Source organism: Arachis ipaensis, chromosome B4 (genome assembly GCF_059453495.1).
Source record: "Arachis ipaensis isolate K30076 ecotype BB chromosome B4, ASM5945349v1, whole genome shotgun sequence".
Lineage (NCBI taxonomy): Eukaryota > Viridiplantae > Streptophyta > Magnoliopsida > Fabales > Fabaceae > Arachis > Arachis ipaensis.
Genome location: NC_142439.1, coordinates 10,744,464 through 10,759,767, shown reverse-complemented (window position 1 = coordinate 10,759,767; position 15,304 = coordinate 10,744,464). Strand labels below are relative to the sequence as shown.

The window sequence follows — 15,304 nt, the reverse complement described above, 5'->3', positions numbered from 1 at the left end:
TATTGTTGTTGAATATAATAATTAATTAAAAAATGCTCGTCCAAGTGCAATTATTAGTACTATACTAACATGTATTCAACACAGCCATAAATACACACTTTTAGGGGTGTGTGGTTGGAAAAATATTAAAATATTTTCAATAATGTTTAGATGGAATATTTTATTTCCATGTTTATTTTAAAATTTAAAAATATATTTTTAGATAATTTTTATTTTTTGAAATCAACATTTTACCAATTTAATTTTTATCTTTAATTTCAATAAAAGTAAAATGTCTATAACAAAAATAAAAAAAAAAACTAAATTATCTTTTTTCATCTAACTCTAACAGCCTAACCCTCTCTTTTCAGATTTTTACCCCTCATCTCTCTATATATAATAGGAGAGTAGTTGATGATTCTTTACATGTAATGAGAAGTATTGTGTTTCTTTAAATATCTTTTTTCCCATATTTTGTTTGTTTCTCCATTCAATTCCTGAAAGAATTGGTCCGTCTCACTTGCTCGCGATATTTCGAACACCGTTTTTTTGCTCTTGTCCTAATCGTGACGACCTTAGTGGCACTGATAACTGGGATGCTGATCTCTTCTTCTGGAAGAAATCGTCGGATCCGAGCAGGAAGGTGAGACCGGTAATCCTCAAAGGATGTTACAGGTAAGCACAACGGAAGCTGCTTTTTTTTTTTTTTGCTGTACCCTTAACTGATGTGCTACAGTCTACAGATCTGATTTGAGGGTTTCTCCTCTGAACAATACTTTGCTCTAAACATAGCCTTTCAATTTAACCACCAACAATGGCAACGTCTTCTTCTAGCACCTTCTACACCAACCTCAAGTTTTGCACCAAATCCAACAACAGCAACAGCAACTTAAACTGAAGGTACACTTTGTTACTTTCTCTTTGCTAAAGATATGAAACTATTGAATTTAATTACCTATTTTCTGAAATTTCTAAAGTTGAAATCTTTTTACCATTTTGAAGGGAACTCATATTGAGAAGCAATGAAATAGCAACCGTTGGTGCTATCTTGGTAACCCCTTCTCTATGTTCTTTTTTCCCCCTGTTTATCAGTATCACCATTGAAAGTTGTTCAATTTTTTTTTATATTATAATTATTTGATGCAAATTTGGAATATCTTAGTTTAAGATTTTATATTTTTCCTTATTGCATATTTGTGCAGTGGAAAAAAATTTTATTATCTTGGAGTGCAGAAAAATTCTCCATCTTTAGCTTTGTGTCCAGCAACTAAGAACTGCATATCAACCTCTGTGAATGTCACTGTCAATTTTTTTGGTGGATATATATTTACAAATATAAGACTATAAATAATTTTACTTGCCTGTGATGTGTTTTGCTAAAACTATAACCAAGATTCACATTATTATCTCAAATTGCTTGGGTTGTTGACATCCATGTTGCAATTGGGGATTTAGATATATTTTTCTTTTAGCAATGATAGTGATTACAAGTAGAAGATAGTTACTTGAAGTTTGTCTAAAGGCTTCTCTTATCGATAGTGTATTAAGGTGGGATGTCAAGGTTTTGGGACTTAGTTTGGAGTTGGAGAGGAAGGGGAAGGAAATTGGGCAGCTCACCAAGGAGGTGTTTTATTTTATTTTATTTGAATACCAATAAAATATAAGTGAAGATAGGTAGGTAATCAGAAGTTCTATAATTCCAATGGAATGATAACTGGAATTCAAAATGAATTGAAACATTCAATGAATGTTGGCATCGTTGTTTTGTCTAGCTGGAGTTGGATACTAACATTTTTTTTGGTTTCGTATGGAGAGTAATGGGGCACTTTCTACTCACATGAATCTCTGTTCATCCTTTTGGCTTTAATGCTTATGTTGTCTAGATTTAATTTATGGGTGGCTGAATTGTGCCACTGTCAACAGCTTTTTCCTTGCTTTTATGACAAACAAAATTTGAAATTTGAAATTAGTTGAGCGTTAAATTTCCCAAAAGAGCTTTTGAATCTATCATTTGAATTTCTCTTGCTCTCATTCCTTCATTTTGTTTCTCTCATTCCACCGGGTGCTTCTACGTGATAAAGGTGGTGGACACGGATGTGGTGTGCGATGAAACTAAAGTATATATTCTAAGTATATGAGTCTGGGCCGGATTGTTGCTATGCTGTGTCGGATAGGGCATCCTCCTATCTCGAAGGGGAAGCCAGGTCGTCCTCCGAAGGCTGCTCCTGCTGGTGGTCCGGCTGCTGTTGCTGTGGCGGCAGCTGAAGCTTTAAGTGGCGACTCCTGTTCATTGCTGTCTCTGATCCTGCCGTTGCTGTGACTGCATTGCGGCTGGCACCCATGGTTCTGCCTGCCATTCATCACAACCAGGTCAATCACGTAAGCTATGAAGTTTCTAATCTATATTTGAGTTGGTTTTGTTCCCCCATTTTCGCCCTTTATTCTTTGTTATTCCAGAAGTTGTTGCATTGGCCTTTGTTTCTTCTTGGTTTTTTAAAATTTAAACATGATTTTCCATTTGTTCAAATTTCTGATTTTATATATGTGTTGATAATTTGTGTTTTGTTATTTTTGAATTAGGGTAAGGTCGTGTATCATTTATTTTGATTTGAGGAAAAGGATTTGATTTCGAAAATTTTCTGTGGTGATTTGTTGGATGCTTTGATTTATGCCTTTGTTTGTTCTAATTTTGTATTATGGTTTGTTTCTTTCTTACTATGCAGTGTGCCTTCTCATACAACTTCTCATACAATTTTGATCAACCATTTTGCTCTTTCTTTTAAAATATTTAGAAACAATTTCATTCTTCAATTAAAATCTCTAGAAAAGGACAATCTCATTTCCATTCCCAGAATTGTTAACAGTAAAAGTCCTTTTTTTGGTTCTTTTCATATTTTATCAATCAATTCTTATGGTGATTACTTTTGACAAGGAAAAAAAAGTTGCTTTTGACAATAATGTTTGCTCTTATTTTGTATGATGGTTTGTTTATTTCCTGTTGATTGTGGGTTGAAGGATTTTGACACACTGGTTTTTGCTAATCAAACTCATCGACGGTCGGATTGATGTTGTACGAAGGAAGAGAATAAAGTAATCTTTTCTCATTGAGTTGTCCATGGTTCCTTTGAAAAGTATCCTTTGATTTATTCTCATTTTTCCTCATTGATAGTTGTAAACATTCAAGCATTTCTTCTGTTGATATTTCTTTTTTGATTCTAAAAGTTCTAAACTAAACATAAAAATTTCTATGTTTGTTTTTTGTGTGCTTTTCATTTTAAGAGGATTACTAAGTTACTTAAAGATTCATATTAGGAATTTGGTCCCTCAAAAATACACTTGACATGAGATTAAAAAGATTTGTGGTATTTTTAACCTTAAAATGCATATCATATTTCATCTTAGAAAGGTGTTATATCTATTTGACTAAATTTGGGGTTTTAGACATAAATATACTCATTTTGTAAGGATTTTGGACATCAAATTTTTTTTGGAGGCAGTCTCTTAGCATGTAGGGTAATCTTCTATGTTTCTCATACTGTTAATGAAGGGTCTTAGATAAAGACTTTTTGCTTATCTTCATGGAAGTGTGTATTTATTTTACTTTTGGTTTTTTGGGAACTTTCTGTGCTCTTTGTTGTTATTACTTTTGGCAGCCTCCTGTTTATGCCATTTCTGTCTAATACCAAATCACTACCAAATCATGGAGAGTTTAGTTTAGCTTTTGCAGACTCAGTAGGAGCCATATAACTTAGAACTCTTGGAGTAGTAGTTATAGTCCTTACAATAAACATTTTAGGATTATGCTTTATATGTGTAAACATATGGAGATATCAAAATACATTTTAGAGAGAAAGAGAGACAAGAGTAAAAGTTATTAGTCTCTTATTTATTATTCATTGCAATAGTTAAAATGAAGGGTCTCTAATGTTGGAGCATAAATTTGACAATTTAAGGCTGTGAAAGAACACTTATCTATTCACTGTTGCCAAGAGAGAAAAGTTTGTTGGTAGTTGAAAACTTGAAATAGGTTGTTCACTGTTGTCCTAACTGTTATCATAACTAATTGTGTCAGCTCAGCCTATATTGAGAAAATGCAGTCCTTTGTTCATTTAATTTGCAGCTTTGGCCCTTTTCAATTTCACCTATTATTGTGTTTTGAATTCTGATTCCATTTGTTAATTGTTATGCTCATCCCCCATCAGGTTCATTCAACAGAAGCTAAGATGTCCTTCCATCTCAGATTATGAAAAGCTGCAAGCAGATTTCTCTTATCTCCACAACAAATATAATGACCTTTTGGCTGCACATCACAAAATTTCCAGAGGTTCCCCTTTTTATTTTTGGCAATTTTATACCATGATTTGAAATTTGAACTCCACAAAACCCTATATGATATCATATTGTTGCATGACATTTTCTTCTCAAGTGCTTGTGGCTTTGCATAACATTACCAAGGCCCACTCATTCCTTGCCAATTGGATTATATTTGAATCATTAAAGTGTATAGCATGATTTAATAACTGTAGTTTATATCTATGTACATTACCCCTATGTATGTCAATCACATTATTTAACAAGCTTTACATAATGATCTCGAATGCTATATACGTTTGTATTTGAAATTTAATCTATATGTACCTAACTATTTATGTAGAATAGTTTATAATAATTGTTGCTATGCATAGCTAATAAAAGCTATTAGTAGTTGAAATAAATTTTTTATGCAATCATATCATCTATATAATGGTTGAAGTTCAACCTCAAATATACCTAGTTCGAAGCATGTTCCTCTAGTGTTAATTTGGAAAAGATTTTGCCTTCTGTTAATTTGGTTTCAATTACATCCATTTTTCTTCTTCATTATGTTTGGTTTCTTTTCTTGAATCTGACAAAAACATACTTTTACATGTTTAATTTGGCTTGAAAAGACTGCTCAATCTTCCTCATCTCCCCTTTGTTTGCTGCTCTGCTGCCTCCTCTCGGTTTAAGCCGTCATCTTTCCTGGTTCGTTTTTCTTTATAACTATAACAAATATTAATCTGTTTTCTTGTGTATAATATAACTTGATCTGTTGCCTTTTATGATATATAAGTATTGAGGTTTTAAATTTTATAACCAAACATAGAAATCTTATATACCAAGTAATCTTATTCCTAGGAATGATATTGTTACGGCCTGGCCCGAAACTCACGCGGGTCAACCCGACCCGAGTCCTCGCCGGCCCAATGGTGCGTCCTCCACCCGACCCGGACACGCGTCCCGTACGGCTTGCACACAGCCGTGGGGCAACGCCTTTGAGGGTATGGGCCTGCCCACTGGAAGGGCCCACTACTGACATGTATATAAGGGGGAGACTGGCTCTCCCCCCGAGGTACGTCACATTTCACATCATTCCTTCTCCGCCTGCACATATTCTGACAAGGGCGTCGGAGTGTCTTTGCAGGTGGCACCCCCCCCTTCTCCATCAGAAGTGCTCGGGACCTCGCTCACCCGGAACCTGGAAACCCCGGCCAGACGAGCTTCTCCACCATCCGAAGCATTGACCTCAGGGTCCTAACCCGAATCGTCCGGTACCCGACCTACCGAACATTGGCGCCGTCTGTGGGGACAAAACGTTCATGGATTTCGTACTGGTCCAAACTGGAACTGGTTCCGAGGTAGCGCCTCCCATACTCGGGGGAGGCGCCGTCGCGACGGAATCCCGGCAGCAGCAACGGTCGCCCACGAGGGATGCGACGCAGACTCACGAGAGACGCCCCTTCGGGGGGACGGGTGACAACCACGCCAGGATAATGCAAGAACTACGCCACAGAATGCAAGACTTAGAGCGCAGGCTAGCAGAACGAGAGCGCGACCAACGCTTCCCAGAGCGGAGCCCCACCCGTTCCCGTTCAAGAAGCCGTTCGAGGCGCACGCCGAGCCCCCAATGCGAGTCGGAGAGCACCGAGGAACGGATACGCCCCAGAAGAAGAAGTCGCGACCCCATTATCTACGCCCGACACGAAAGGCGGCGCGCGTCGAACAGAGGCAACGAGGAACCCCACCGCGAGAACAATGAGTTGAAAAGAACTACCCGAGGACCTGTCATAATAGGAGCAACCCCTTTCCACCGCTCTGTACTTGAGGTCCGATTACCAAAACATGTTGACAAACCGACAGACATGAAGTATGACGGAACACAAGACCCCCTAGAACACTTGACAGCCTTCGAGGCCAGAATGAACCTAGAAGGGGTGGGAGACGAGGTCAGATGTCGCGCTTTCCCGGTCACCTTAGCGGGCCCGGCAATACGGTGGTTTAACAACCTCCCGCAAGGCTCGGTGACCCAATTTACCGACATCAGCCGCGCCTTCTTGGCTCAGTTCACAACTAGGATTGTCAAAGCCAAACACCCAATCAATTTGCTGGGGGTGACACAGAGACCCGGAGAGCCGACCAGGAAGTACCTGGACCGTTTTAATGACGAGTGCTTGGAAATTGACGGTCTGACGGACTCTGTGGCAAGTTTGTGCTTAACGAACGGGCTGTCGAATGAGGATTTCAGGAAACACCTCACCACGAAGCCCGTCTGGACGATGCAAGAGATCCAGTGCGTGGCCAAAGAATACATCAATGACGAGGAAGTCAGCCGGGTCGTGGCTGCCAATAAGCGGCAGCCCGCCTACAACCAATCCCGGCACTTCGAAGCCAGAGAAAGACCAAAGGAACACGCCAAGGACGGCGGTCCGAGCAAACCATCTAAACCGTTCCCCCGAGTTGGGAGGTTCACCAACTACACCCCCTTTACGGCATCGATCACTGAAGTTTACCAACAGATAACAGAAAAGGGGATACTGTCGAAGCCCCGACCACTGAAGGACAGGACGGGAGGAAACAAGAACCTCTACTGCGAGTACCACAAGGGTTACGGGCACAAGACCCAAGACTGCTTTGACCTAAAGGACGCCCTCGAGCAAGCTATCAGGGACGGCAAACTCGCCGACTTCTCCCACCTTATAAGGGAACCAAGGAGACGCAACCGGGACAACGACAACGAGGACAGATCCCGACCAACAAGACGACGACAGGAGCCAGAGGGTGACGACCACGGTCTCACGGTGGTAAACGTGGTGACGGCCAGGAATACCACCCCGAGGTCGAAATCGGCGCAGAAGAAAGATGCCAAGGTCTTAGCGATCTCCGCCCCACCTGGTAGAGGTCTTAAGGGTCTCCCACCTATCTCTTTCAGCCCGGAGGACCAATGGTTCGACGAAGCGCCGGAAAGTCCGCCCATGGTCATCACGGCTAGGGTCGGAACTGGCCTCGTCAAACGAATCCTGGTAGACACGGGGGCAGACTCAAACATCATGTTCCGAAACGTTTTCGATGCCCTGGGATTGAGAGATTCCGACCTGACGACCCACCAGCACGGTGTGGTAGGGTTAGGAGACCACTTCATAAAGCCAGATGGAATCATCACACTCCCGACCTCTGTGGGACAAGGGCAAAGACGAAGGACAATCATGGCAGACTTTGTAATACTACGAGATTCAACGGCCTATAACATCATCCTGGGGAGAAAGACCATTAACGACCTGGGGGCGGCTATCAGTACGAAACTACTGGTGATGAAGTTCATCACCGATGACGGATCCGTGGGATCCCTCCGGGGCGACTTGGAAACGGCAGTCGCTTGCGACCATGCCAGCCTTTCTCTCAGAAAAAAATCAAAGGAGGCGTCAGGAGTTTTCCTGGCCGACCTGGACGCCAGGGTAGACGACAAACCTAGACCAGAGCCAGAAGGAGACTTGGAGAAGTTCAGAGTCGGCGAGGAGCACGATAAGTTCACATTCATAAACAGGAACCTCCCGCATGAAATAAAGGAGCCTTTGATGGAGATGATCAGGGCTAACGCCGACCTCTTTGCCTGGACACCTGTCGACATGCCAGGAATAGACCCCCAGCTCATGTCACACCACCTGGCCGTAAAGACAGGAGCCAAACCAGTGGCCCAGAGAAGGAGGAAAATGTCGCAGGAAAGGGCAGACGAGGTAGCCAAGCAAACGGCCAGCCTCTTAGAAGCAGGATTCATCCGGGAATTGGATTACTCGACTTGGTTGTCGAATGTGGTTCTGGTTAAAAAACACAACGGGAGGTGGAGAATGTGCGTAGACTACTCTGACCTCAACAAGGCTGTCCCAAGGACTGCTACCCCCTACCTAATATTGACACGCTCGTTGACGCAGCGGCAGGGTACAGATATCTGAGTTTCATGGACGCCTATTCAGGGTACAATCAGATACCGATGCACCGACCTGACGAGGAAAAAACGGCGTTCATAACGCCAGGAGGCATCTATTGTTACAAGGTCATGCCATTTGGCCTAAAAAACGCAGGAGCCACATACCAAAGGTTGATGAATAAGATATTCAGCGAACTCCTGGGCAAAACAGTGGAAGTTTACGTAGATGACATACTCGCAAAAACCGCCCGACCTGACGATCTCCTGAGTGACCTTAACGATGTTTTCTCGTCCCTACGACAACACGGCATGAGGCTTAATCCACTCAAATGCGCGTTCGCCATAGAGGCCGGAAAGTTCCTAGGCTTCATGATCACTCAAAGAGGAGTGGAAGCCAATCCCGAAAAATGCCAAGCTGTCCTTCAAATGAAGAGTCCGGGTTGCATCAAAGACGTCCAAAGACTCGCTGGGAGATTGACAGCTTTGTCCCGTTTCCTCGGCGCATCGGCGGCAAAGGCCATACCTTTCTTCAACTTAATGAGAAAGGGAATGACGTTCGAATGGACACCAGCGTGCGAAGAGGCATTCAACCACTTCAAGCAAATCTTGGCGGCACCACCAGTCCTCGGGAAACCCAGAGCCGGAGAACCACTCTACCTCTATCTATCAGTAACCGAGGAAGCGCTTGCCGCTGTCCTCGTTACAGAAGAAGCGAGGACACAACAGCCCGTCTACTTCGTGAGCAGGGCACTCCAGGGGCCAGAGCTGAGGTACAGCAAACTGGAAAGACTGGCGCTGGCGCTCCTAGTATCCTCCCGAAGGTTAAGACAATACTTCCAGAGTCACCGTATAGTTGTGAGGACAGATCAGGCGATTCGGCAAATACTGCAAAAACCTGATTTGGCTGGAAGGATGATGACCTGGGCCATCGAGCTCTCACAATATGACCTACAGTATGAGCCTCGACATGCAATCAAGGCACAGGCAATGGCTGACTTCTTGGTGGAGGTAACGGGCGATCCTCCCGAGGAAACGAGCACACGGTGGAGGCTTCATGTGGACGGAGCCTCCAACCAAACGTCCGAAGGAGCAGGGGTCATCTTGGAAAGCCCAGCAGGGGTCATCTACGAGCAATCGACCAAGTTCGAGTTCCCAGTGTCAAACAACCAAGCTGAATATGAGGCTCTCCTAGGCGGACTAATGCTGGCTCGGGAAGTCGGGGCGACGAGGGTCGAAGTATGCAGCGACTCCCAAGTCGTCACCTCGCAGGTAAACGGAAGCTACCAAGCCCGGGACCCCCTCCTCCAAAAGTACTTGGAAAAGGTTAAGCAAATGATGAGCCAGTTCCAGGAGGTCATTATCCAGCACGTTCCAAGAGAAAAGAACACACGAGCAGACCTTTTGTCGAAGCTAGCGAGCACAAAGCCAGGATCGGGTAACCGGTCGCTCATCCAGGGCATGGTGAAGGAACCAACGGTCGCCCTCCACCTGACGGGGGCGAGCCCCTCATGGCTGGACCCCATTACCACCTTCCTGGAACTCGGCAAGTCACCCGAAGATGAGAAGGCGGCCAAAGCTTTAAGAAGGGAGGCGGCCAGATACGCAATCATACAAGGACAACTATTCAAAAAGGGACTCAGCCAGCCCCTATTGAAGTGTTTGCACCCCGACCAAACGGACTACGTGCTTAGAGAAGTCCACGAAGGGTGTTGCGGACATCACATCGGGGGCAAAGCCCTAGCAAGGAAGCTCGTCCGAGCAGGATACTACTGGCCAACAATGATGAAGGACTCGAAGGAATTTGTCGCAAAATGCACAAAGTGTCAACAAAACGCCAACTTCCACAAAGCACCAGCCTCCGAGCTAAGCTCGCTAACGACTACGCGTCCTTTTTCACAATGGGGAGTCGACCTCCTGGGACCCTTCCCGGTCGGCCCAGGACAAGTCAAATACCTCATTGTAGCCATTGACTACTACACCAAATGGGTAGAGGCTGAACCACTAGCCACCATATCGTCCTCCAACTGCCGGAAGTTCATGTGGAGGCAGGTGATAACCCGTTTCGGCATCCCAGAGGTCGTTATCTCGGACAATGGAACTCAGTTCACCGACAAGAAGCTCATGGAATTCCTCTCTGGCCTGGGGATAAAGCAAAAGTTCTCCTCAGTAGAACATCCCCAAACAAACGGGCAGGTAGAAGCCGCAAACAAAGTCATCCTTCTTGGTCTAAAGAAGCGCCTAGACAGCAAGAAGGGAAACTGGGCCGACGAACTCTCCTCCGTCTTATGGTCCTACCGGACAACCGAGCAAAGCGCCACGGGGGAAACCCCCTTTCGCCTAACATATGGGGTCGACGCGGTAATACCAGTTGAAATCGGCGAACCAAGCCCCCGACTACTCCTCGCGGGCATGAGCGAAGCGGTTGAGAAAGACTTGATTGAAGAAACAAGGGAGATGGCTCACCTAACAGAAACGGCGCTGAAACAAAGAATGGCCCTGCGTTACAACGCGAAAGTCCTCAAACGAGACTTCGAAGAAGGGGACCTCGTCCTGCGACGCAACGACATCGGCGTCCCGACCCCAGGAGAAGGCAAGCTGGCGGTAAATTGGGAAGGCCCCTACAGGGTAAGGGAGGTACTCGGCAAGGGCGCTTACAAACTCGAAAAACTGGACGGCAAGGAAATACCCAGAACATGGAACGCAAGCAACCTAAAGAGGTTCTACTCCTGACCCACCGGCTCAACGACCAGAGAGCCTAGCCAGAGAGTTAGTATTCGCCCCATCCACATGTTAATTCAACTTGTTTACTTACCTTGTCAAATACTTACCCAATTGTCGAGTAATTTTTACTTGTTCAAATTTTTCATCTTTTGTTAAAACTCTCTTACTTGATATCTGTTCCTCGTGACCAAAATCTAAAACGGCACCCCGGGACTGATCACCCCGGGAGCCAGACGGCTCATAGGCCTCAACCAATTCAACGACTACGCGACCGAACCGGTCCGAACTGCTACCAAACACGAAAACGGCAAGACGGGCACAAGACATAAGCCCGCCCAGAATAAACGGTAACACGAAAACGACAACACGACAAAATAATGAAACAAGCAAGAAATCATAGCAATCAAACGATGATAACTTACAAAGTGTCAAAATGCGCAACGAACACGTAAAATTGTTCAAGGCAAACAAAGCGACAAAGCATCAACGGGTTGTTCAACAAATACATTACAAAATATCCTAAGTTACAAGACTTCACTTCCTCGGCATATCGACAATTTTCCCGTCCTGGATAGTCTTGAAAACACCAATAGACGAGATCTCGAAATCAGGAGCAGCAATCTTCAGCTGGGCCTTCAGAGCATCTTCGGTCATCAAGATGGCATTCTTCCCCTGCTCCTTGGCCACCTTAAGCTTCTTCTTAAGATCAACGGCCTCTGCCTTAGCGGCCTTCGCCTCCGAGATGGCCTGCTCCCGTTCCTTTTCCAAAGCGACAACTCGACCCTGAGCGGCGTTCAGTTGATTTTCTAATGTCATCTCACGCTCAAAAAGCCGAGCCACGGTCTCATCGGATGCCTTCAACCTCTCCGCAGTAAACGCCGACTTCTCCTCAGCAGCATTAAGCTTTCGCCCCATCTCGGACAGCTGACCCTGGAGGAGCTCAACTTGAGCCTTAAAGTCGTTATTCGCCTTAACAGAAGACTCAAGCTTCCTCCGAAGCGCCTCCATGCCAGATAGCTCAAACTCAGCCTTCCGAGCTATCACGGCCCCACGAAGCAAGGTGCGATACATCCACCTCGCCTGTCCGGATAGCTCGGTTGCATGAAAATGCTCTTCCGTCCCGGGTATCAACTGGGAGTCAATGAACTTGGAGGCATAAAAATTCCTCTCCATTACGGTTAGGACCCCCTCTGGGCTGGAAGACATCTTTCGCTTCTTAGGAGTGTGGATAAGCTCCACGTCGCTATCTGGATGGGGGGAGAGGGTCGCCTTCCCGTCGGCAGGTCCCTCCTCATGGGTAGGAGAAACTTGACCCCCTAGGCCCTGCTTTCCCGATGTCTCGGTATCCGGGGCAGGGGAAGCCTGACCCTCTTTTTCCCCTGACGGACCCTCCGACTTGCCGACCCCCTTTTCTTCGGCATTCTCATCATCACTAGCCTCAAAAAATGTCTTCATCAGGTTCTCGAGACCGGTCACGGTGGCAGACATTTCCACTGAGAATAAAGAACAAGAACGTTAGTCGTCAAACTGGAAAGAAGAAGAACAACGACAAAGAAACATAGACAAACAAAAAAGGCAACTCACGAATATAGCTCCGGCCGGCCTCCCGTTCACCCATAAGAAGGTGGGGATTCACAGGATTCTTTTCAAAGATAGCGAGAAGAACGTTCGCTATATTCTTATCTACAGCCGACAACCTCTTGTACGATACTTTCACAAAAGGATTCGACCCCGCGCCGAAGCTCCAGTAAGTCTGGATAAGGCGCTCCCCCTCTAACGACAACCAGAAGGGATGGCGACCCTTGACAGGACGAACCTTGAAATACTTATCTTTGAAACCATGGTAGGAATCCTCAAAAAGGCTAAAAATCTTCCTACCCTGGGCAGCACGGAAAGAAAGAAACCCTTTTCTTGCTTTCCCCTGTTTGGAGGGGTTGGTAAGGTTGAAATAAAAGAGAAAAACGTCCACCGACGCCGGTAGCTCCAAGTACTCGCAGACCATCTCGAAGCAGCGGATCGAAGCCCAGCTGTTCGGATGAAGTTGAGACGGACAGACGGATATCCGGTTCAGCAGCGCCATTTGAAAGTCGGAGAACGGTATCCGAACACTGACTTGTGTGAACATGGACTTGTAAAACCAAATCCAATCGGGGACGCGAGGAGAATGAAAATTAAGCTCATAAATACGCTCACGAGGAAGCGGGACAATGGTCTCGTAGTTGGCCTCCTCGTCAGTACCCCCACACAAGTAACCGGCTTGCCGGAACTCCGTCAATTCCTCCAAGTCCATCTGGTTGGGTGAACTCCTTATATCGTCTGTCACCCAAGCATACGGGTCGTAAGCCGCAGCGGATCCGGAAGACCGGGAGACAACACGAGGCATACCTACAGCGGGGTACCACTCCGTTAGTCTATGAGGTCGGGAGCCCGAAAAAACTCAGAAACTACGCCTTTTCAACTCAATCATGACCAGATACGGCTAAAAACCACGCCTACCTCACAAACCACCCAAAAAAGCCTATCCTGGAATGGTACCCCTCTCCTAACCCACCTATCCCAACACTGAAAAAACCTCTTAACAAATATAAAACCAGCCATGCAGTAGATGCAAACAAAAAATCATACAATAACAGAGCATAACGCAGACACCAGAAGAGAGAAATCAGAAGATTACCTGGAACGATGAAAGAAATCTGGGCTGGAAGTTGAAGCAGGAAGGAGTTCGCGCAGGAAACTTTGGATGTTAGGGAGAGAAGGAGTTGGAAATGATAAGAGTGGGGGGTGGATAGGGAGAAAACTGTTTAAAAACCACCCCCAAAAGCGCGAAAGGAAGCAAGGGCAAGATAGTCTTTACGCACGGGTTTTTTCAAATAATTATGAGCATTAAATGCCCAGCGCGGAGAACGAAACGGCAAACAAATGCCACAGCAGATCAAGAGACACGCGCACAAGAGACGCGTCCCACCCACGATCAGCCGACCCAACGACAACGCACGAGTGCAAACATCACGCGCCACCAATGGCCCCCACGGCCATCACTGACGCGTCGGGGGCACTGTTACGGCCTGGCCCGAAACTCACGCGGGTCAACCCGACCCGAGTCCTCGCCGGCCCAATGGTGCGTCCTCCACCCGACCCGAACACGCGTCCCGTACGGCTTGCACACAGCCGTGGGGCAACGCCTTTGAGGGTATGGGCCTGCCCACTGGAAGGGCCCACTACTGACATGTATATAAGGGGGAGACTGGCTCTCCCCCCGAGGTACGTCACATTTCACATCATTCCCTCTCCGCCTGCACATATTCTGACAAGGGCGTCGGAGTGTCTTTGCAGGTGGCACCCCCCCTTCTCCATCAGAAGTGCTCGGGACCTCGCTCACCCGGAACCTGGAAACCCCGGCCAGACGAGCTTCTCCACCATCCGAAGCATTGACCTCAGGGTCCTAATCCGAACCGTCCGGTACCCGACCTACCGAACAGATATTATTGGTAATGAAAATTAATTCTTGAACCACACACCCTTAAAGTAACAATAATTAATAGGGTAAGAAACAAGATCACGAAGAGATGATCAGATGCACATATTAACATATAGATATACATATTAGTATGCGTATTTGCAAGAATGCAGGGTATTGGAGTAATTGCAATTATATTTGAAATATTTATGTTAAAACAATAAAAATGCATAAATGATCATATAATCCATATTAAATATATATTTTAAAACTATAAAATATTTTTTAATTCTGCATATCAATAAAATAAAATAAAACAATTTCTCACATCCTTATTAATTATATCCAGTCTCTTTTTATCTTGCCATTAGTTTTTCACTTTTTCCAAATATACATATATAGCCATTTCATAAGAAAACTTGCTAGCACTAGCATTTAAAAAAGGATTAATATTCCATAATTGGTGTAATGAGGTGTAGTCTCATATCAATATATGCTTTCAAAAACCAAAATACTAATATCAGAAGCCTATGTCATTTAATATTATTTAATGAGCTTAAATGCAAAGCAAACAAGAAAAAAAAATGTGATACAACTATACAAGCGTCAAGCTTGCTATTTACAAAAAAAACTTCTTATAAGAGACAAGCTGAATTTAGAAGTTTGATAACCTAGCACTAAACAACCAGAGAATCTTGGACCACCAAATATAGAGTCGAGCCTAAAATTGGTTTTATTATTATTATTATTATTATTATTATTATTATTATTATTATTAGTAGTAGTAGTAGTAGTAGTATAATGAATATTAACAATTTCGATATGTATTTATTGAATATCTAAAATTTTTTTATAAAAAAATCAATTTAAAAACTAACATAAAATAATATTAAATTAATAAATTTTAAAAATAATAATAGTATAAT

General features: G+C 44.5%; 1 protein-coding gene and 1 long non-coding RNA gene across 2 annotated transcripts; one reads left to right on the top strand and one right to left on the bottom strand.

Annotated features, from left to right (window-relative positions):
- The first annotated feature begins 403 nt into the window (after positions 1-403).
- Positions 404-14,884, top strand: LOC148566649 (uncharacterized). Its single transcript, XR_015881267.1, has 8 exons — positions 404-654; positions 772-879; positions 982-1,030; positions 1,519-1,603; positions 2,061-2,349; positions 4,182-4,303; positions 4,908-5,157; positions 14,401-14,884. It is a non-coding gene; the product is annotated as an uncharacterized LOC148566649 (long non-coding RNA).
- Positions 11,456-13,304, bottom strand: LOC148566650 (uncharacterized). Its single transcript, XM_088483713.1, has 2 exons — positions 12,506-13,304; positions 11,456-12,414 (listed from the first exon to the last, which is right to left on the bottom strand). The coding sequence occupies exons 1-2, from the start codon at positions 13,302-13,304 to the stop codon at positions 11,456-11,458; spliced, it is 1,758 nt and encodes a 585-aa protein (XP_088339839.1).
- Positions 14,885-15,304: the final 420 nt, after the last annotated feature.

Coding starts and splice junctions, on each gene's coding strand:
- LOC148566650 (XM_088483713.1), bottom strand. CDS start 13,304: ATGCCTCGTGTTGTCTCCCGGTCTTCCGGATCCGCTGCGGCTTACGAC. Junction 12,415..12,505: donor GGCCGGCCGGAGCTATATTC/GTGAGTTGCCTT, acceptor CTTTATTCTCAG/TGGAAATGTCTGCCACCGTG.